This window comes from Eurytemora carolleeae, unplaced genomic scaffold (genome assembly GCF_000591075.1).
Source record: "Eurytemora carolleeae unplaced genomic scaffold, Eaff_2.0 scaffold81, whole genome shotgun sequence".
In the NCBI taxonomy this organism is placed as follows: Eukaryota; Metazoa; Arthropoda; class Copepoda; order Calanoida; family Temoridae; genus Eurytemora; species Eurytemora carolleeae.
The window spans coordinates 261,416-286,466 of record NW_019396041.1 but is presented as its reverse complement, the minus strand read 5'-3'; the positions used below and the strand labels follow the sequence as shown (position 1 = coordinate 286,466).

Genomic DNA, 25,051 nt, shown 5'->3' with positions numbered 1-25,051 from the left:
TCTGTAAAAAAAAACAATTAACAACAACGATGTTTATCTACAAATACTTGAGATTATTACTCGAATGAAGAGCTTCCTATATCTATAACTATGACGAATTCAATATACATATGTTATGAGTATGTCTAAAAAAATGATTTATCTCATTTTTAACTTATTGGTGAAATAAGGTTTTATTCACACAAAACTCAAATACAAAGTTTCACGTCTAAACTAAATGTGACTTATTTAAAATTTTATGTTTTTATTTATCATAATTATGAAAAAAATAGGTCATTTTAAAATTAAAATTGATTGATTACAACTTTGAATTTGGTAAGTTTATAACAGTGAATAGATATTAAAATGTGAAAACGGAAGACGTTGCTAACTTAAAAATGAATTTGTATTTTTAGAAATAAGATTTTGTACAGTAGTACCTCTAATTGGTCCGTTAACAATTTCGGAGAAAGCATCAGAAGTACATAAATAGTACTGTATCCTCAGTACAGTACAATGTACAAGCATTTTGTAGCCTATCAAGTGCCATGTTTTTATTCGATTATTTGAAAAATGTTTTTATGTCACAATGTTAAAATTAGAATTTCATTTCATATTGATTTAAAACAAATACCTAAAGGCTATATAGCGTCAAGATAGTGAGCTTTGGTGGCATATTTCAGCAGTTTAAGACTGTTTTTTAAAGCTTCAGCTGTTTAAAACCGTGGAAAACCTAATCAGAAGTTTTTATTGTGGAAACTGGTAATAGACTGATTTAGTAGCTAATGTTAGCTCCTTTTAGTCTAATAAAGCTGCTCCTGTTAGCTTCTTTTAGTCTAATAAAGCTGCTCCTGCTAGCTTCTATTATCCTTATTAAGGTGCTAGTTCAATGTAGTTTTCTTCCTCCAGCTTTGATAGCAGCTTATTCACCCTAAAATACATAAAAATTATTTCAATTATCATAACATTTTTATAAGCAATAAAAACCCTTTATTTTAAATGTCACTGCAGTTTTTATAATTTTAAAACTTTAAAATATAAAATAATTACCTTGCGGCAGGTTCTGTTTGTTTAACCATGTCCAGTAGACCCAGAAGCTTCTTCACTCCTAAACATTTGAAAATTAAGATAACTCCTCCCTCTTTCTAACTTTACAACTCGATCCTGCGATTTTTTAATTTTTAAAGAATTATCATACTTTCAAATTCTTAAGTTTCTAGCGTCTTTACAGCATGTAAAACAAAGAATGTTGTGTATCTTTAAAACATTTAGATTGTATAGGTGTAATTCAAATTATGTTGAGAATTCTTTAAATTTTTTTTTAAAGATTTATCAGTTTTAAGAAAACATAATCACGGTATTTGATCAAATTCTGAAGTTTTAGCTTCTTTACAGCATGAAGAAAAAAATAATTTTGTGCATCTTTAAAATGTGTAGATTGTAGGTTTCTTCAACACTTGCACTTACCAATCGAAGCTTTTCTTCCTCTAAGTTTTTCAGCGAGCTTCGCTAGATCTTGACCAGTAAATGCATTTGTCTGCTGGATAACTCTCATCAACTAAAAAAAACATTCGAAATTACTTTATCTAGGGAAAATATAGCTACAAATTCGTAGCATACAATATCTTATTCTGAATTCTGATTCGAGAAATTAAATTTTCAAGAGAAGTTTGGTACCTGTGCATCTTGAGTGATATTTGCAACATGAAGAACATCTGTAAATGCTGGAATCATTTCCATCTGATCCAGTACCTAGATATGTAGTCTTTTTAATCTTTGGACCTTATCTAGTGCCTAGGAAATATATGTAGAGCTTTACTAGTACCTGGACCTAATTGCAAAAATACAAATTTCCATAATTGTTCACATTTCCTGTTGCAAAATTGCAGTTCTGATTCTAACGGCCGCATGATGTACTTTTAATAAACGAAAAAAAATGGTTCTCAATATTTTTCAAAGGTTGGAAGATCTGTTATTATTTAAGGACGGATAACATTTTGTTTTTTTCGTACTTTGTGTTTATAAACCTTGAACTAACTGTTCTTTACCTCTCTCCGGCTTGTAGTGCAGATAACAAGAAGTCTTTTACCCTTGGGAGGAGTCTTCTTTAACAATACAAGTAGAGCCTAGAACATAAACATACAGTTTAAGAACATAAACATACAGTTCAAGAACATAAACATACAGTTCAAGAACATAAACAATAAACATACAGTTTAAGAACATAAACATACAGTTCAAGAACATAAACATACAGTTCAATAACATAAACATACAGTTTAAGAACATAAACATACAGTTCAAGAACAGAAACATACAATTCAAGAACATAAACATACAGTTCAAAAACATAAACATACAATTCAAGAGCATAAACATACAGTTCAAGAACATAAACATACAGTTTAAAAACATAAATATATAGTTTAAGCACATTAACATAGAGCTTAATAACATAAATATATAGTTCAAGAACATTAACAGTTCAAGATCATAAACATATCATTTGAATCATAAAAATACAGTTTAAGAACAAATACATAAAGCTCAAGAACATAAACATACAGTTTAAGAATATAAACATGGAGTTCAAGAACAAAAAAATACGGTTCAAGAACTTAAACATATAGTTTAAGAACATAAAAATACAGTTCAAGTACATAAACATACAGTTGAAGAATATAAACATACAGTTCAAGGACATAAGCATACTCATGCAGTTTAAGAGTATAAACATACAGCTCAAGAACATAAACATACAGTTCAAGAATATAAACATTCAGTTCAAGAACATAAACATACAGCTTAAGAACATAAACAAACAACTAAAGAACATAAACATACAGTTCAATAACATAAACATACAGTTTAAGAACTTACATAAACACAAAAATCAAGAACGTAAATACTGCGTTTAGATGTTTATGTTTCTAATTATCTTCTATTTATACCTGTAAAGTAAGATTAGAGTATCTTGGTCCAATAGGTCCGTAGTCCAGTAGACGTTCAATATTATCCACTACTACACAGGACAGCATAGACCTGAATACAATTTATATACGTATAATGTATATATAAAGTATTTTCATTTTTGTTCATTTAAATATACATTTTAGATGTTTAAATATATATTTTTTCCAAGACAAAATGTTTCATGGGTCTAACCCAATCATCAGTTGGAATAAATTCATATATATACATACTAGCAGACGTTCAATATTATCCACCCACTACACCAGGATAGCATAGACATGAGTACAATATGTATATATTTTACATATGTTTTAAAATTAAAATTTCGAAGAATATTTTACATTTTATTTTTGGCACACATTGTAATTTATTTCTCAACGAATTTTCTAGTTTACAGGGTATTGTTATAATACAAAAATTAAAGAATGAAAAAAATGTCATTCCTAAATTTAAAAACTTGTTCACGGGCAGCCGTAGTACATTTGAATTTCCGAGTCGGGTCAACTTTTCCGGTCTCAGTTTGTACTGTACCTAGCTCTATAGACAGGACTAGCCGGTGCAACAAGGTTGACGCGGTCAGACTTTATGCTTCATATAGGCTGAATTTACTTTTACTAAAAGGACAGATTTGCGTGTGTTGGCTATATTTATCTGGGAAGGAATTAAAGTACTATAGTCAAGATGTTTTTTTTTCTATGTATGGGAACCTCTGAAAATATTTGTATGTTACATTTTTTTGCATTGAACACTGAAATATAAATGTAAGTTTCGCTTAGATATTCTGTAAATATTTCTCTTGCATTTGTGTGTGTGCAACAAGCTCGCTTGTGCTAGCAGAATAAATTTGCAAACCTAAACTTTGATATATTTGCAATAAGCATTTCTGCAAATTCAATAAATCAGGCTAAGCAGATCCAATGATAAAGGCCTTACAAAATAAAAGATTGAAATCTGAACGGAGTCACAGTCAGACTCGGAACTAGGGGTGTTTTATGATGATATTTTTAAAATCCTATTTGTGGACGAATGAAAGCCGCAAAGATATTTTAAACTCTTCCCTCAACTCTTATGCGACATGTTTAGACCAGGGGGGCTGGATCTTAGCCTGAGTGTAGTTTACTGATAAAGGATATTAAGAGATTATGGCATATTCATACAGTACAAACATCTAGTATCGAGTATGCTTTCGGAGTACAAGTGTACGGGGAGGTTTTGTATCTTGAATTTTACGCAGTTTTCTTAGGTCAGTTTATTAACGATGAAATATTGCTCTGTAAAAGACTGTAAATGTACGCCTTCCTGTGAAAATGGAATCCTGCACACGATAAAGGAGTAGTGGATTTTAATAGTTAAATGAAAACATATTATTCATGTAAATATTTTCAGAAATCACCCCCGAGTACTGTAGTATTCAGATTGGCCTTTGGAAGTGAAGTACATGGCCTGTAAACTAAATAATTGATAAAGAAGAATCAAAATTTATCAAATCCATAAAATCCCTCCTAGAAATATGATCACTATATATACAAGTGTACAGTGTTAGATGCGTAAACATATCGTGATGTACACAACCGACCACTCTATTAATTAATAAATAGGGAGGTCGGTAGTGTACATCTGAGGTAAGCTTTACCTCTTCGTTTCCTTTCTCTATGGTTTAGGGACTCTCCCGATTTTTGTTCCATAAATCTTTTAGAAAATTGAAACTTTATTTTTTCCATTATTTGAACACACAGTTGAAAAAATTCATGAAATTTTAAACTGGAATTGTACTTATTTTACTTAAAAAGTGAAAACCCTTTCGGGGGTGTCTTTTTTTAGAACAAAATATAATGTGTTATAGAAAACTCGCATTGGAACTTTTTAAATTGTACCGAAAATGTGATAAAGAAAAGAAAAAACTTAGATTTAACAATTTTCTTATCTCTAGTTCTGAATTTAATTTGATGGAAGGGAGGGAGTAGGTGTTAAGTTTTTATTTCAATATAATAAATTAATATCCATAAAATCTGTCAGCTAACTAAATTAAAAAAATTAAAAAAACTAAAACATTATTCTATTTTTTTGCATTTTCTAGACATTTTCTTTAGAAATTCCTTTTTGTAAATTTTTCTTTAGTTTTCTTTAAGGAAAATGCAGACTCACTCTCCAAAGTAATTCAGAGTAAATTGTTTAATGTTTTATAAAGTGAAAGAAAAATAACGATACAGAAATAAATTCTTTTTAACTGTCAGAAAAGCTGTTTATGCCTTTTTCCTTAAGAGCTTCACAATTCTTGAAAAATCTATAAATAGTTGAATATTTGGTGTATGCATTTATGAAATAGTTTATCTGCAGTTTTGTATTCAACAACCGTCAAAATAACTAAACCAATCAGGCCCATTACCCAAGGAAAAGTTCTTAAAATTAAATAAAAAAATTGCAATAATGCCGATTTTTAAAGATACATTCAACACGCGCCCAGATTAATCGGCAACAAAAAGCTAGGATTTTTACAATATTTTGTATTTTGTATCTGATTCTGTCTGAGAGGGGGGGGGGGTCATTTTCTAAAAGAATTCTATTCATGTCTGCACATACTTACAGCTTTCTACACTCTCTCGGAATTCTTAAATAGAAATAAAAAGAAAAACTTTATACTTTAAGCTTGGTTATTTTTCTGTAAACTTATCCTGTTATGTTATTATTTATACTCATATTTTGCAAAGTTGGTATTTTGCCCAAAAATGTTCAATTTCTAAAATTGGACGCTGGTAACTAGACATTAATGGTATATTATTGTGAATGGAATTTTTTCTATATTTTTGAATTTTAAATATGAAAACATAGCTTTTAGGGGTTTAACATGTTTTCTTTAGAGAAATTGAAAGTGGATTTCATTAGGGACCGTTAACTTATTTGGGTAATTTCAGGGTAAACTAAACAGCCTATTCGCTGTTGATTGGTAATAGTCTTACTTTTCAATTTCAATTGTGAACATTTTCTCGTTGTATACATTGTAAAACAAAAACAAACCAAAATTTCGCGGATTTTATAAAAAAAAATTCGTGGATTTTCAGGCTCTTAAAAATCAAAATTATTTAGTGGCAAATTTTTAAAAATTCGATTATCACGTGAGGTCTCACAACAAATTTGGGCCCGATCAGTTCAACCTTTTTGACGTTTATTGGATACAAACGATTGACAACGGTCGAATAACCATCATTTTCCAACATTTTTCAATCTAGGTCTACATCAGAAACGACGGCGAACATTTTTTGAATTAACCACTTTCCAAGCTGGACAAATTTCACAATATGGATTACACAACAGTTTAAAGGGAACCGTTGTCAATCAGACTGTATAGTGTATACCAATCTTTGAATGGGTTGCTTGAAATTACAACCTTGTAGCGTTTTTGCTTCTTGTACCAGTCCGTCTTATTTACAGTGATAGATGAAATTGTACCGTACCGAATTTAACTTCTTCAATGTACGGGCTGAACCGTGCTATTATGTAATTTTTTCTTGCTTTTTAATCCTATTAAACTATATACAGTTATTCTGTCGATTGAGCAAGCCATGGTAATCATTAAGAATGTTGAATAAGCATTTTGTGTAAATTGTAAGTTGAAAATCAATACATTGGATGTGGATTGTGGGTATTACATACATAGTACATTATATATTCGGTTACGTAATCATTCTACTTTATAAGTCGCATTGGTTAAAAAATGTTAGGCTGATTAAATAAAGAATACAAAAGTACAGTTGAATAAAATGAGAACTGTATTCACCCCAGTGTACGTAAATGAAGATTTAAATAACAGTGTCCATTAAGGAATATTGTAATTATCCGCACACTGTACACTGTACATGAACTGATTTTTCTTTCATTTTGGGTTAAATAAAGGTTTTAATTACGTATCGTCGAATATATTTAAATTACCTGCAACACATCGTAGAATGTGTCTTAATTAGCTGTACGCATTGTCGAACAGATTTTAATAACCTGTACGCATCGTTGAATATATTTTAATTACCTGTACGCATCGTAGAATATATTTTAATTACCTGTGCGCATCATTGAATATATTTTAATTACCTGTGCGCATCATTGAATATATTTTAATTACCTGTACGCATCATTGAATATATTTTAATTACCTGTACGCATCATTGTATATATTTTAATTACCTGTTAAGCATCGTAGAATATATTTTAATTACCTGTACGCATCGTAGAATATATTTTAATTACCTGTACGCATCGTCAAATATATTTTAATTACCTGTACGCATCGTCAAATATCTTCCTAATCATGAGACACTTTGCTGACTCTGTGAACCCGACCATGTCCTCTGGTGAGCAGATCTTCACGAACGGGAAGTCGGAGGACTTCGCAAGCTGAGCAGCTAGAGCTGATTTTCCAGCATTCGGAGCTCCTTCGATCAGAATACTGAAAAGAAAAATTTAGATAATTTAATTGATTAAAACAAATAAATGTAAAAAAAATTTAAGAGCTCAACAATTTTGAAAATTAAAATATGTCACATGTGATGTGACATATTTAGACTCTTTTCATGCATGTCTGTGCTAAAGATTTCATGTGTCGATTTCCAGAAAGCTAAGCCGCCAAACATTATTTTTCAGAGAAACATCGTAATCAGATCCTTATTCCTTAATCATTTAAAGATTAAAAGGAATTATTGACGGCACTTTCATTACATGACTGCATACATTTCTCCACCGTTAAGATCTTTTTTTTGCCCTCTTTGAGAATGTGTTAGAATTTCGACTAATTATATTTTATTGTAGAAAATGTTTTTGCAAAGTTGTCCCCGGAGTATTGTTATACACCAGTTAATTATACAATGAAAATTAAAACAATTAACTTTTAAAATTTAAATAATTGTAAAACCTTTTTTTTAAGCAGTGGGAATAAATTGCATTTTGCAAAATGCAATAAACATACGTTAATTTTAGAAATATAATATTATACATTCGTAAATCTAATATCTTACATATATAAAGAAAACTAATGAAATATTACTTTTCTTGACACATTTTATGAAATATGAAGAGTATGAAATAATTAAGTCTTGAAGCGAAAATTTGTCAATTTGATAAGAAGTTGTTAAGGGGGACAATGTCAAATATTTTGCGATCTTTTAAAGTTAAACGCAATTTATACCTGCAAGAAATACCTTAGCAAAGAAAATTTAAGAATGTTTTTAAAAAACCTATTTTTTGGAAATAGTCTACAATATCATTTGTATGAAAAGAAAAACTGAAGTAAAAAATAGCGTTAATTTCTATTACGATAATTTCCAGTTCAAAAATTTCACTGTTTCTCTTAACAATAATGGCGCTCATATTGTCAAACAAAATGGCGCTAATTTCTTTTCCCGCATTTTTTGTCCCCACCTGACTAGTCCGGGTCCATCTGTACTAGCAGCCTGTTGGATTAGTAGTTTACCATCATCAAGAACACCTAAATCAAATTATTCTAAAATATTTCATAAAATGTTATTTTGTTGAAAGGTTCATACTTTTTTATTTAAATTTCTTTTCCTTTAATTTTATTGATTTGAAACAAACTTTGAATTAATTTTATTTCTGTGCTTTTCACAAATTGAAACTCTTATCTTCTGTTTTGTTGAAATTACAAATACAAACTTCATTTTGTATTCTATAGGGCTTCACCAAACTTTGCAGTATTAACTTATTTTTCTTAGAAACAAGGCGTATTAACAGTAATGATAAATATGAAATGCTTGCAGACTGCAGTGATTTTAAGGTTGCAGGATCTTACGCAAAAATCTACGAAAATTTTGTCAAATTATTTTTAAAATCTAAAGCTTAAAAACAAGTGCTTTTGGTTTTAAAATGTATATGTCTAGGGCAAAAAAAAGTAACAGTAAGTTGGACAGGTTAATCGAAGACCAAGGCGTTAATGACAGCAAGTGAAAATTTTAATATTTACTTTGAATAGGTTCTCCCCAGTTAATGATGCCCCTGGATAAGAATCCGTCAAGAACTTCAGCTGCAGCTCCAAACGCAGGCTTTATATCGTTCTCCATGGCGTGCATAAAATCAGCTCTAAACAAATAGATATGTTTTGAACCCAAAGAGAATAGATTAATCTCTGTTCTGTAAACTAAATACTAAATTTGCTTTATTGGGTTTAGTGGATAGAATATGTTTACGGTTTTCCTAATTCGGAAACTATCTCTTTAATAAATTGTACTGCACCTTGAAACTAGAAGTTTCTCAGCAGCCTCAGGATCCAACTCAACTTTAGAGGACGCCTGATAATATATATTTAGAGGACGCCTAATAATATATATTTAGAGGACGCCTAACAATATATATTTAGAGGACGCCTAACAATATATATTTAGAGGACGCCTAACAATATATATTTAGAGGACGCCTAACAATATATATTTAGAGCACGCCTAGTACTATATATTTAGAGGACGCCTAATAATATATATTTAGAGGACGCCTAACAATATATATTTAGAGGACGCCTAACAATATTTATTTAGAGGACGCCTAATAATATACATTTAGAGGACGCCTAATAATATATATTGAGAGCACGCCTAGTACTATATATTTAGAGGACGCCTGGTACTATATATTTAGAGGACGCCTTATAATATATATTAAGAGGACGCCTAATAATATATATTTACAGGACGCCTAACAATATATGTTTAGAGGACGCCTAACAATATATATTTAGAGGACGCCTAACAATATATATTTAGAGGACGCCTAACAATATATATTTAGAGGACAACTAATAATATAAATTTAGAGAACGCCTAACAATATATATTTAGAGGACAACTAATAATATATATTTAGAGGACGCCTAACAATATATATTTAGAGGACGCCGAATAATTTATATTTAGAGAACGCCTAATAATGTATATTAAGAAGACGCCTATAGCAGTGAAATGGAAAATTCATGAAATTATAATTATTTGTAAATGGTGTTTATAAGTAAAGCTAAACGAACGTTATAAGGACTATAGAAAAGGCATAGCTTGAAAGTTCCAAATTTTGATCAAATTACTTATTAGAAGATCAAAAGTTCTGAGACTGTAGATGTAATTTCAATTGAACCTTAATTTATAAAATGGCATCTCCGATTAATGTTATATAGTTTTGTCAATCTGCATTTTATAAATGGAGTTAGGGTAAATCACTTCTAAAGCCCTTTAAATGCAAACATGAAGGGCTTATTGAACAGGAAAGACATGGAAGTTTTAAAGAAAATGTACATCTGCGGAACTAACCTTGACCAGCCTGTTTAGTGCGCATGACTGCGCTGCTCTGACCAGCCCCTCCAGCTCAGCACCAGAGAAATTCTTAGTGATGGTTGCCAGCTCATCAAGGTTTACATCTTCGCTTAGCTTACCATTAGCTTTCATCTTTTTAGTGTGGATTACTAGAATCTGGGTTCTTCCACCCTCCTACATAGCAACAAGTAAGAAAAGAATTAATACTAATATTCAAAATAGATCATTCTTTCATGTTTAGTGGGATAAGTTTCATTATGGGAAATTGTCACGTGTGCTTTTGTAATATTGTTCATATTAATATAGAATACAAATAATAAATCTCAACCCTTTTATTATAATTTTCATACATATTAATTTTGAAAATATCTATTGAAAAAAGATCAAAGTAAACAAGTCTATTTTTCACCTTGGGTAATCCAATTTCAATTTGAACCTCGAGCCTACCAGGTCGTAGTAGAGCATCATCCATCATATCCCGTCTTAGGAAAAAGGAAATTTACAAAAATTCGTTAAGGTACTTAAATTTGGGCACACACTCTTATCTTCTAATCACTATATAATTACAAACAAATTCTGTAGATCTTTCATATTTAAAAATTAAAACTATAAAATTTATAAGATCAAAAAGTGTAAAATTGTTTACACCATCAGGTTGCATACATTTAGGGATGATACTATTTGAGTTTGTGGCAAAAACTCAATTTCTTTAAATTAAATATTATTGAATACCTGTTCGTCATTCCAATAACAAGAATATTATTGAGTTGATCAACTCCATCTATCTTAGACAACAGCTGATTCACAACAGTGTCGTTTACACCTGAATCAATCTTAAGAGTTAAAACAAAATGGAGGCAATACACAAGATGGTGGAGGCAATAAACAAGATAGTGGAGGCATTAAACAAGATAGTGGAGGCAATAAGCAAGGTGATGGATTCATTAAACAAGATAATGGAGACAATAAACAATTGATGGTGGAGGCAATATACATGAAAGTGAAGGCAATAAGCAAGATGTTGGAGGCAATAAACAAGAAGGTGGAGGTAATATACAAGTTGTTGGAGGCAATAAACAAGATAGTTAAGCAATACTAAGATGGCGGAGGCAATAAACGAGATTACTGTACTGTACTGTACTGTACTGTACTGTACTGTACTGTACTGTACTGTACTGTACTGTACTGTACTGTACTGTACTGTAATGTGCTGTACTGTACTGTAATATACTGTACTGTAATGTTCTGTACTGTAATGTAATGCACTGTATTGCACTGTACTGTACTTTACTGTAATGTGCTGTACCTTATATTTGCTTCACTTTCTCCGACATATTTATCCAGGATCTGAGGACCATTTACAATCTTTGGTTCACGGGCATTCAACATTTTACCTAAGTACACAAATATTGGTTTTTAAAAACATTTTCCCACATCAATATTTTAAGTGTTACTCCACTGTCTTCCCTCGACCAAACGTTATTTAATCATCCTTCCATATCTGTGCATTATTGAATCCCTCTCTTTTCCTCCTACGATTATCACCCTCCCCCCGTTTCACCCTGCCCCTTGATATAGTTCTATCCAAGGAGATTTTGAATACAAGGAGGGGGCGATAGGGTTTCCGTACACTTTGCTGTGACGTTTTTGGACTGCTGAAGAACTAGTTTTTGCGTAACAACAATAATAAAGGCAGCCGATCTAATGTAAACAAAGATGAGTTAGTATACGGCGAATCTTCATCTAACGCGCCAGAGATGCTAGATGTCTGTTTATCATTGGTGTTATTGTTTACAATCTTTATTCGTGTTGTTACGCAAAAACTAGTTCTTCAGCAGTCCAAAAACGTCACAGCAAAGTGTACGGAAACCCTATAGCCCCCTCCTTGTATTCTATTCTCCTTGGTTCTATCTAAAATGAAAATGTTTTGACGCATCAAGGTTTTTGTCAGTTTGTTGATTTATTAAAGTGACACAATATTACCATTATCTTTCTCTTAAAGTTGGAGGGATTTCTTCTTCCACTTAATTTATCCAATTAATTTAAACTTAAGTTTAAATTAATTGAAGTAGCGACAGCGAATTGCTATTTCTCCTCCAACTTACTCTTAAGTTACAAATGAAAACTCTGAAATTACTCCTGAAAAAAACCCTAAAATAGCCCCTAAAATATCATTAAAATGTCCTCCGAGTACCTCCGAAAACGCGATTTTTACTAAAAATCTTGAAACAAACAATTAGAAAAAACAGCTAAATATTTTGAAAAAAAAATCGAGAGGTAGCTTTTCCTTAAAGTAATTGACTTTTTGACACCAAATCTAAATTTCCAATCCCTCTATCTTTGGAACCTGATGAGTTAGGCCTTTGATATTTCTAAATTAGAAAACTTTATCTAGCAGAATTCATGATTTAAAACATCAAAGGTCTCTGACATCGGGTTGCAGAGATGCTAGGGATTTAAAGATCCTAGTTTGCACCAAAATTGAGTTTATTTCCCTGAAATTACCTATCTGCCGGGCCATCAGAGTTTTTCCTGTTCCAGGTGGTCCAAACAGGAGGATACCTTTCACGTGCTTGCACCCTACAAAATAGAATTATTTCGTGAACATTAAAGGAACTGGCGTCGTAATTTGAAGTGCAAATTAAAGAAGAGTGAAAATATTAATTTTTCTAAACATAAACATCAGACAAATAGTTTAAGGATACCGTTGTGAATCAAAGGATGGTTACTTGATATTACTTTTACACTACCTTTAAAAATCACAAACAACAAAAGCCTTCCCTTTAATATCCATACATCAAAGATGGTTTAGCTTTTACTGAAATGAAAGTAAAAAATAAATTCGAATTGTATTGTGAACTGTCCCTTTAAATCTTACCCAGCTGTTCCATGATTTCTGGCGGGAAAACGCGGGACGCAAATGCTCGTCTAAAAAATTTAAGGTGATAAATGATTAAATTAGATTTGTTTTAGCCGAATGCAGTTAATATGCTAGATGGTCTTTAATTTCTTTCTAAATTACTGCAAGACACTGATACATGTAATGCAGCTGACAAAGGGAAGTTCTCATTACAACAATGTCAGCAATAAACCTGCATAGATGGCCGATATCAAAAACAACTGGAATAAATACAGAAACTCAAGAGCTGATATTGAAATACTACAAATTGCCTGATCAGCATCTCGAAACTGCATATTAACCATCCTGGGGGGGAGGGGGCTATGCAGCTAATTGAATGAGCAAAAAAGGACAGCCAGGAAACAAGAAGATTGGAAAAATGATTATCTGCATTCTGCATTAAATACATGTATCAAATAATTTGTTTCATAAAAAAAATTAAAAATAAATAAATTGATAAAGTTAAAAATATTTGTTTTATTTTTTAAATGTTTTTTTCATTTTTTAAATGTTTTTATTTTACTATAAAATGCAAATCTCTTTTGTCTGTATAAGGTGTTAAAAACTTATTGCAATTAAATATTCAAAAACTAAATATTGCTTTTTAACTATTTGTTTTGTAATTTGTTTCGGCGTTCAATACACTTGATAGGGCATGCAATGTTTGCAAAGAACATAAAAACTAAAATGAAACTCATAAAACTTTTATAAAATTAATTTTACCGGAATATAGCATTAAACTCTTCGTCTAACCCTCCGATTCCCATGTTGGAGAAATCCCAGTCCGGGTTTATTATTTGAGTTCTCTCAACCTAGATATTTAAACATATCCCAGTCCAGGTTTATTATTTGAGTTCTCTAAACCTTGATATTTAAACATATACCAGTCCAGGTTTATTATTTGAGTTCTCTCAACCTAGATAATTAAACATATCCCAGTCCAGGTTTATTATTTTAACATATACGCTCACATAATATTCTTACTTTATAAGATTTCAATTCTATTTCTTTTTCACGATTTTCTTAAAAAAACTATGTCATAAAGTTTGATTTCATACCTTTCCCTTGGATTTGCCGGTGAGATTAATAGTTGCTCCTTCCATTCTCTCAAATATAATTCCAGTATTAGGTAGGAACAGTCCACAGGATACCTTTATACATTCATTCATTTATTTATTCATTTATTAATTCACTTATTCATTTATTCATTTTTTATTTATTTATTATTCATTTATTCATTTCTTTATTTATTCATTTATTCATTTATTCATTTATTCATTTATTTATTTATTCATTTATTCATTTATTCGTTTATTTATTTATTCATTTATTCATTCATTCATTAATTCATTTATTCATTTATTCATTTATTCATTTATTTATTTATTCATTTATTCATTAATTCATTCATTTATTTATTTATTTATTCATTTATTCATTCATTCATTTCATTCATTTATTCATTTATTCATTAATTCATTAATTCATTTATTTATTTATTCATTTATTCATTAATTCATTCATTTATTTATTTATTTATTCATTTATTCATTCATTCATTTATTCATTTATTCATTAATTCATTAATTCATTAATTCATTTATTCATTTATTCATTTATTCATTTATTCATTTATTCATTTATACATTTATTCATTAATTCATTTATTCATTTATTCATTTATTCATTTAATCATTTATTCATTTATTCATTTATTCATTTATTCATTTATTCATTTATTCATTAACTCATTTATTCATTTATTCATTTATTTATTTATTCATTTATTCATCTATTTATTTATTCATTCATTTATTCATTATTTAATAAATGGATCCTGAATGTACCTTGTGTGGTTTAACCTTCTCTCCCGCCTGAAGAGCACGAAGGTCAGTAGCTTCACAATCCTAAACAATTTAACCTTTATAACAAACTTTAAAATGCATTAATTTCAACTAAAATTTCAATTATGCTTAGACTTTTTTGAACTTACGAGGAAACTTTTACAGTGATTTTTCGTCGTTTTTATTAAATAATTCTCTAAAAGTAACCTCCAAAGTCCAAAATGGACAATACGTGAGAATTAGACATAGTAAAAAACGCCTTGTAGGTCTCAAATTAATCCTAAAAAATGTCTCTACAATTCTGCACTCTCAGCTCAATTACCATGTCTAGCCGATCACTCCCTTTAAAACCCTTTAAAGAACTTTGAACACTTTAAAACTTTTAAACCTATACATTATACAACCTTTTCCCCTTTAATTCATTAAAACCAAAAAAATAAAGCCTGTAAAACCTTCGAACCCTTTAACATTCATTAAACCAACAAACCTTAAATTACACTTTTAATCTTAAAGACAGTGCAGTGGTTCTATGTTCTGACGGATACTAACCATTAACCGTGATATTAAATTAAAGTAAGGGGTCGTTTTCAGTACGGGTTTAAAAATATTCACCTTGACCGTAATAGTTGGTAGTTTATATCCTGATAGTTTAATACATATTTACCTTGACTGTGATTGTTAGTATAGTTTATATCCTTACAGTTGAAAATATTCTCCTTAACTGTAATAGCTAGTAAATTTTTCTTGATAGTTAATAAATATTCACCTTTACCGTAATAGTTAGCAGTTTTTTTATCTTGATAGTTAATAAATATTTACCTTGACTGTGATCGTTGGTAGTTTATATTTGGATAATTAGTGAATTTTTACCTTGACTGTGATGGTTGGTAGTTTATATTTGGATAATTAGTGAATTTTTACCTTGACTGTGATGGTTAGAAGTTTTTTATCCTGAAAGTTAAAGACTGCTTGCTGTCCAACACTAAATGCCTGTTTTGGGAACTGCATACTGAACTCTCTGGAAATAAAAAAGGAATTGAGTCTTTGCCACAAATTCAGTTTTTGTAAAACCTATATCTTTGCAACTTTATGATGTAAACCTTTGATATTTCAAACTTACATTAATTGATCTAATATAATTCATAGTTTGAAATATTAAAGGTCTGAAACATTGGGTTTCAACGATATTGAAATTAGAAAATCAGAGTTTGTGGAAAAAACTCAATTTCTTTATCACAAAAATGAATCGAAAAATATAATTTAAAACAAAACAATATTAAACTCTCATAGGTTTATTGAAAAGGGACTAAACACTCAACTCAAACAATAATTTTTGTAAACCTTTTATATTTTAAACCACAACTGTCTAATAGCAAGGTGTAAAGATTGAATATCACAGGTCTACGACATCAGGTTGCAAAACTGTAAGAATTTGAAAATTAGAGTCTTTTTTGCTTTGATTTCTGTATCCAATATTTTTTTCTAGAAATTTTGGGATTTATTTTAATTGAAGGTTTGAAGTTTCCGATATTTGTTAACAACTCTTGTATAAGAGTGAGTATTTTTCGGGTTCGGACAGTATTTTTCATCGATATATGATGGTATTTCAACTTCCATGAAATGGTTTTTAAAAATAATTTTCTCAATTGCTAGTAATTCATAATTGTTTCTGCAGCAAATATTTGCATGCAAATTCATAAAAAAATGTTTACCTGGCCATCTCATCAGTATTGAAGGGCTCAGTACTACATTCAAGCAAAGCATTTAGTATTCATTAAAAAAGTTATTCATGTTATTCATTATTCATTTGCAACAAATATTAAATTAATATTAAATCAATGTACAAAAATGTAAAGGTATTTGGTTATGCTTCAAATTCCTGGAGTTCTTCTTGTTGAAGAAATCAATATCCAGCTGAACACTGAAATAAAAACATCCCATTACACCAAACCATCAAACCATTAACATAAATGACTCCATTTTTCAGTACAGAACCTTGATGTGTTTGGTCCTCACACTAAATACAAAACTTGACTGAGATCTTCTAAAGGAACTGATTTCTATCCTCAAACTCAAATATACTATTCCCCAGGAGCTTTGTAACCTAATCGCGTAAACACGAAACATTTGACAAAGTGAGTATTTGATCAAGCAAAATTCATAGTTTAAAATATCAAAATTGTAAGACTTCTGGTTGCAAAGATTAGATTAGATTGAATTGGAAAATTAGAGTTTGGTTCAAGTAATCAATTCCTTCTTTAATAGTGAAAATATACTTTTTTTCCAAAACTAGAAATTCAAGGCGCTTCGCGCCCTTCTTTCTAGCCTTAGAGGGCGCTTCGCGCCCATCTTCTAAATTAATTGTAAACATGTTCTCTTTGTGTACATCGTAAAACTAAACAAAAATAATTTGCGGATTTTTACAAAAAATTTCGAGGATTTTCAAAATTTTAAAAAATTTAATGACGATCGAATTTTGATAGAGACAAATATTTGAAATTTTGATGATTCATAAACCTTCCCTGGGCTCCCTAGATGTCCCACAAAAAATTTGGGCCCGATCGGTTCAGCCGTTTTGACGTTTATTGGATACAAACAAACAAACAGACAAACAAACAAACAGACAAGCCAAATTTATATATAGATGTTGTTTGTACTGTTTAACAAAACATCCAGAGCTGAAAACTTTAGAATGGTGGATATCGGGATTAATGCTTGATCCTCTCTTTTTGATAATCTCAAGATTAACATAATCTTGCAAGATTATCTTAGATTCAAATTAATATTCAATCATCTGAGAAACTGTAGCAGCCAATCAGAGAAAAGCGGGCAACCAATGAGAGAACAGAAATATTCCCATTGGAGAAAACAATTTACGGATATCCAAGGAGAGAGAAAAATAGTGGATTAGGACTAAAATGAAAAGTTTCCACAGTGGATATTCGGATCAAGAAGTCAGGATTAAAGTTTATCCATTCTAAAGTTCCCAGCTCTGAGCGCTAATTGTTGGTTTGGAATACTTTTAGCATAATTCTGAAGGTTTGCCAAATGAATATTTGGGATTCTAGTTTTGTTTAGAAGTTTGGAAAGAATTGAATTTTGATAGATAAAAGTTAAAGTTTAAAACCTAGGATTCACGGTGTAATCAAGGTAAATGCAAATGTGAAGTTACACAATAAATTTTCATAATTTCAAAGTTTAAATTTTAAACTTTTTTTAGTTCTTTTAACCTAAAGAAGAGTTATTTTTGGCATATTTGGAAATGAATAGACTTAAAAGTTTAAGTTTTATTTCAAAGTTAACGATTCCAGAACGTTGATCTGTGTTTCTTTATCCTACCCGGTTATAACGGTAACTTTAATCCTACCCGGTTATAATGATTACTTTAATCCTACCCGGTTGTAATGGTTACTTTAATCCTACCCGATTATAATGATTACTTTAATCCTACCCGGTTATAATGGTTACTTTAATCCTACCCGGTTATAATGGTTACTTTAATCCTACCCGATTATAATGATTACTTTAATCCTACCCGGTTTTACTTTAATCCTACCCGGTTATAATGGTTACTTTAATCCTACCCGGTCATAATGATTACTTTAATCCTACCCGGTTATAATGATTACTTTAATCCTACCCGGTTATAATGGTTACTTTAATGGTTACTGATCAAGACTGAATTCAAATACAATACTGGTTGCTCTTCATACTCTAGGGAAGGTGAAGCTACTATTCTTGAACCTGCAGTCAGAGACATGAATGAAAAGACTTAATTAGAAAATGGCCTGACCAGATCTATAAATACATTTCTTGTATTTTTTTTGTGTTTTCTAGATTAGATCATATTCCAGTATTCCAGATTCTTGATTAGATCCTATTCCAGTATCCCAGGTTCTAGATTAGATCCTATACCAGTATCCCAGGTTCTAGATTAGATCCTATACCAGTATCCCAGGTTCTAGATTAGATCCTATACCAGTATCCCAGGTTCTAGATTAAATCCTATTCCAGTATCCCAGGTTCTAAATTAGATCCCATTCCAGTATACCGGGTTCTAGATAAGATCCTATTCCAGTATCCCAGGTTCTAGATAAGATCCTATTCCAGTATCCCAGGTTCTAGATTAGATCCTATTCCAGGATCCCAGGTTCTATTAGATCCTATTCCAGCATCCCAAGTTCTAGATTATATCATATTCCAGTTTCCCAGGTTCTAGATTAGATCCTATTTCAGTATCTCAGGTTCTAAATTTGATCCTATTCCAGTATCCCAGGTTCTATTAGATCCTATTCCATTATCCCAAGTTCTAGATTATATCATATTCCAGTATCCCGAGTTCTAGATTAGATCCTATTCAAGTATCCCAGGTTCTAGATTAGATCCTATTCCAGTATCCCAGGTTCTAGATTAGATCCTATTCCAGTATCCCAGGTTCTAGATTAGATCCTATTCCATTATCCCGAGTTCTAGATTAGATTCTATTCCAGTATCCCTGGTTCTAGATAAGATCCTATTCCAGTGATCCAGGTTCTATTAGATCCTATTCCATTTCTCCTTCAAACCCTTCTTAGGAAATTTCTCAATGTCATGGGATTTGGAGGTTAACCTCGAGGTTTATGAAAATTTATAGGGAGCTGAGAAAGAGTAAGACCAACCATTTAACGGGAAGAGCCCCTGCAATAATTAATGATTATCCGGTAAAGAAGCCAATATCCTGCTTACTGTACAATTGAGCTCATTCCACTTTTCAGAGACCGATATTAAAGGATTTGAGCCTCTTCTCAAAATTAAGACGCAGCTCAGACATGCGCTCTATTGGAATCGGGTTTTTACGGTTCAGCGAAGCAGTTAAAAAAATACAATTCGGCCTCAGTAAATATATTTCGACATTCTATTATGTCCTTATCACTACTAAAGGTTGGGGTGTCACTGCTCAACTAATATCTATATGTCTAGATAAGATCCTATTCTGTGGTTTAAGGTTGCTCTAGGTACCTGGAAAGGTAGTGCTTCTCCGGACTGAACTGGAACGGTGACACATCTATCTCTTGGTTCAAGGAGAGCACTGCCCACTTTCTCTGAAATTCAAAAATATCAAATATTTTTTCAAATATTTAGATTTTGCTAAGAACTCTTATATTTGTTCTGCTGATGGAAAACGTCCAATGTGTCATGATAAATTTTTTTTTAATATATCAAACTTTGATCGACAGAGACAAACATTTTCTTCTTGGAACACAATATTCTAACAAAAAGTATATATTTTCTCTACTTAAATGTCTCTTGGGCTTAATTTATATGGAGACAACAGAACAAACCTATCTGGGGAATATGTTGCAATAATGCGGTTTTTACAGGACCTATTAGTGCCATTAACAGTGATTACACAGAAAAAACAAGCAAGAAAATAACCAAGATGTATCCAAGTCAGGTCAAGATCTCAGTTAATCATTTACGTGGAAATTCTGGTGAGAATGTAGCATTTTAGCAGATTAAAGTATTTTTAAACTGCTACAGTTCATTTGGGAATATTGCAATAGTACATTCCACCCCCCCCCCTCCCCCTCCTTCTTCATCTCCCTTTTAACTAGCGTGGAATTCACGCATTTAGGGCAGTTGTATGGCTTATATTTTTCAAAGCTGGAATTAAAAACAATAAAAAATACAACAATAAAATAAGAATATTTTATTGATTAGGAGCACTAAATAAATCTAAAATATACCTGAGGAAGGGAGAATGCAACAGTTCCTTTGTCAACTTTGCTATCAGCCTGCATAATGATAACATTGATAATAATGATAATTTTGATGATGATAACGACAACAATAATGATAATTATGATAATGATAACATTGATAAAAATGATAATTATGATGATGATAAAAACAACAATAATGATAATTATGATGATTAAGGCGACACAAATAATGATAATAATGAATAATGGTACAATAGAAATTTTCATAACCATAATATAAGACACAAATTAATGATAACAATGATGATAATGATACTGTACCTGTATCGTGAAAATAAAATGTTGTCCTGGTCCCGTCCTCACATCAATATGCGGGGTCGTCTACAAAAATTACAATAATTATTCCGAAGAGTCGTCTTACAATCTTCCCGAGTCCTTACTACCTTTTTCATGATTAATTATGATCTAATCATTTTTGATGTAAAATTCTCGTATTTGAATCTTTATATGTTTATAAAATAGTTATAAACAAGGAAAACAAATAAATAAATGAAAATGCTAGACAAACATTGTTTAAGATGAGAAGAATATAATTTAAACATTTTCCATGTTTCTCTGTTCGAAATTGTTTTTTTAGTGACCTCAAGACTCCTCATTGCCTTGAAAAAAGAGCCTTGGAAAATCTATGTATTCATATACTTTTGAAACCTACTTTTTTGTATGTGTCTGTATTTACTTGGCTTATACGACCCCCCGTAAAGTGATAAATTTAGCTCTTTATTGATTCTTTATTTGCGATAGCTTTTTTCTTAGACTAGTAAAAACAATGTTTGTTCGATCGATACACCCATTTCTGGTTTATTGGAACAGACAAACATCCAACAGATAAGCCACATTCGTTTATATTGCACATTGTAAAAGTTTAGACAAAATATAATTGAATTCTAGATACTTTCTTTGCTTTAATCTTATTATTAACAACCTATATAAACTCTGCTGTAAAATTACCGTGAAGGGCTGGGCACGTTCCAACTTTTTCTAGCCGTTTGTTAACGGTTAGTTCCAACCATTGAAAAATAAATATTTCAGTTAGCCGTTAATTTTAAAGGTAAGAATGGAACGTTTGGTTCTTTAAGGGCATTTTCCGTTTTTTTTTTTTTTTAAATTACCGTTAGTTAGCAATCTCAATCTTATTAACGACGTTAACGGAAAAATTTCAACAATTGTTAACTGCTTCAGCCAGTCTATTACATTTTTAACGGCGCAAAGCACGGAAAAATAAACTCGTTAGCGGTTTATTACAGTATTTACGGTTTATGAAATTGTTTAGTTCGGTATTAACGGCGCAAAGCAGCAAAAAAATGCAGCCGTTAGCGGTCTTTTGTAGTAATAAGGGCAATAACGGTTTGTCAACTTCGTTTACGGTTCATGAAATTGTAACGGTGCAGCCGTTAACGGTATTTTGTAGTATGTATGTTGTCAAACACAGAAAAACCACATTTAAAAACATCAATAAACGTAATTTTTTTAAAGTTTGACTTTGGTGCAATTTTAAGCAGAAAAAAAAACAAAATTCACCGTTTTTAAAAATCCGTTTCGTTTTCGTTTTCAACTGTTATTTTGTTTATTTATTCAAAAACGGCTAATCCGTTTCGTTAACAATTTAAAGATTAGCGGTTTTTGCCGTTCGTTAATGGATTCTTCCGTTAATATTCGAAATTCATTGTTTTTAAAAATCCATTTCGTTTTCGTTTTCAACTGTTATTTTTTTTCAAAAACGGCTAATCCGTTTCGTTAACAATTTAAAAAATAACGATTTTTGCCACTCGTTAAGGGATTCTACCGTTAATTTTCGAAAATTTCTTTTTTGTTCACGGAACTTTGCCCAGCCCTATAGTAGCAATGAAGTGGTAAACAAAACAGCCTATTTAAGCTGTGTTTTATAATTACCATGTAGCAATGAAGCAGTAAGCAGCCTTTTTGAACTCTTTTACAATTGTAATAAAGAAATAAAGCAATAAAGAGGTAACAAGCCTCTTTAAACTATGTTTTATAATAACCATCTATCAATGAAGTGGTAAAGCCTACTTAAACTCTTTTTTTAATTACGAAGTAGCAATATATAGTAGTAAACAGCCTCTTTAAACTCATTTTTAAATTACCAAGTAGCAATACAGTCTCAAACAGCCTCTTCGAATTTTGTCGTGCACTATTTATATCCTGTATTACCAACGCAGTGGGGTGATAGTTTTCTACCATGGCCTATATGTAGCTGGACTGTACACTTACAACTGTTTTTTGCAGATTTTTGCATAACATATAGTATAGTCAAGGTTATAATGCAAGTTTAGTATAGCCAATGATTAGCGTTCATTAGCACTCTATACACCTGAACCTTGTTGAGTTTACAGTCTGATTAGCGTTCATTAGCACTCTATACACTTGAACCTTGTTGGGTTTAAAGTCTGATTAGGGTTTATTATCACTCTATACACTTGAACCTTGTTGAGTTTACAGTCTGATTAGCGTTAGCACTCTACACACTTGAACTTTGTTGGGTTTACAGTCTGATTAGCGTTAGCACTCTTTACACTTGAACCTTGTTGGGTTTACAGTCTGATTAGCGTTAGCACTCTATACACTAGAACCTTGTTGAGTTTACAGTATGATTAGCCTTCATTCGCACTCTATACACTAGAACCTTGTCGAGTTTACAGTATGATTAGTCTTCATTAGCACTCTATACACTAGAACCTTGTTGAGTTTACAGTATGATTAGCCTTCATTAGCACTCTATACACTAGAACCTTGTTGAGTTTACAGTATGATTAGCGTTCATTAGCACTCTATACACTGGAACCTTGTTGAGTTTATAGTATGATTAGCCTTCATTAGCACTCTATACACTAGAACCTTGTTGAGTTTACAGTATGATTAGCGTTCATTATCGCTCCATACACTAGAACCTTGTTGAGTTTACAGACGGATTAGCGTTCATTAGCACTCTGTACACAAGAACCTTGTTGAGTTTACAGTATGATTAGCGTTCATTCGCACTCTATACACTAGAACCTTGTTGAGTTTACAGACGGATTAGCGTTCATTAGCACTCTGTACACAAGAACCGTTGAGTTCACAGTATGATTAACGTTCATTAGCACTCTATACCCTAGAACCATGTTGAGTTTACAGTCTGATTAGCGTTAGCACTCTATACACTTGAACCTTGTTGAGTTTACAGTCACAGTCCCTTTAAAATTACCTTAGGATCAAAGTCTGCTGGGCTGACGATTGCTCTGTTGGTCATAGTGAGTACATCACTTGGACATTTAGATACTTTCATTCTTTTAGCAGACATATTGATTCTAGAAATATATATATTATTTTGAAGAATATGCAGATTGTGCAAAATTCAGCATAGTTTAAGAAATGTAAATGTTTTTAAAATTTGTTATCTAAACATTTCTGTCTTATACTATAACCAAATGTTGTTTGACAGACAAAGATATATGCAAAAACGACCCAAAAACGGTAACAAATTAAACGAACAAGTAGTTTTATGATGAAATATCTTAATATAAAATGATCAATAAATGATTAAAAACACCATATTTGGTTGATTAGGTAAAAATTCTTTTGTGCACTGTATAAACAAGAAATAATTTGAATAATATTGGGGTGCAAAGCGTTAAAAATTGATTTTCCTGAAGCAAGTGAAATAAAATTTAAGAAAAAACTACAGATTTAGTTTAGGAATACGATCAGTGATCGATAAAATGATCGCTGAGCATCCTGACTCCCTTGTCACAAAGATATTTGTCTCTCTATGATTTAAACAGGGCCTAAGATCACAAGACCGAGTTCTGGTTAGACTGGTAGAATACTCGAGGTTCTGTATCTATCTATCTATCTATCAATCTTTCTTTTAGAGGCCAATATCTATCTATCTTCAGCCTAAGGGTATTTATCTATCTTCCGCTTGACTCTATCTATCTATCAGTCATATGCAAATATCGATTATAGCCTCGGATCCAGCTGGTGTAAATCTATCTATCCATCTATCCATCTTTACAACCATGCATCTATATTTTAATCTATATTTGTATCTAAACCACTATATATTCTCCATCTATCTATCTTTACAACCATGCATTTATATTTTAATCTATATTTGTATCTAAACCACTACATATCTATCCATCTATCTATCTTCTATACAACCATACATATATCTTTTAATCTTTACTATTGTCCATACCACTTTATATCTATCCATCTATACAACCATACATATATCTTTTAATCTTGATTTGTAACTTTGTAACAAGAAAACTCTGGAATTAAAGACGAATCAAG

The 25,051-nt window shown here is 31.1% G+C and overlaps 1 protein-coding gene across 1 annotated transcript; it reads right to left on the bottom strand.

The window, feature by feature from the left end:
- Positions 1 to 24,060, bottom strand: LOC111700637 (vesicle-fusing ATPase 1-like). The gene is given in 26 exon segments (XM_023471622.1): positions 1 to 910; positions 1,030 to 1,087; positions 1,447 to 1,537; positions 1,657 to 1,731; positions 2,028 to 2,105; positions 2,931 to 3,021; positions 7,223 to 7,390; positions 8,359 to 8,425; positions 8,918 to 9,033; positions 9,187 to 9,242; positions 10,248 to 10,424; positions 10,660 to 10,732; positions 10,983 to 11,109; positions 11,516 to 11,644; positions 12,756 to 12,830; positions 13,129 to 13,178; positions 13,873 to 13,961; positions 14,208 to 14,300; positions 14,997 to 15,056; positions 15,915 to 16,011; positions 16,706 to 16,738; positions 16,873 to 16,914; positions 19,992 to 20,074; positions 20,720 to 20,767; positions 21,017 to 21,076; positions 23,958 to 24,060. Coding segments are annotated over 26 exon segments (2,190 nt in total). The 5' UTR covers positions 24,054 to 24,060; the 3' UTR covers positions 1 to 852.
- Between the last annotated feature and the right edge of the window lie 991 nt (positions 24,061 to 25,051).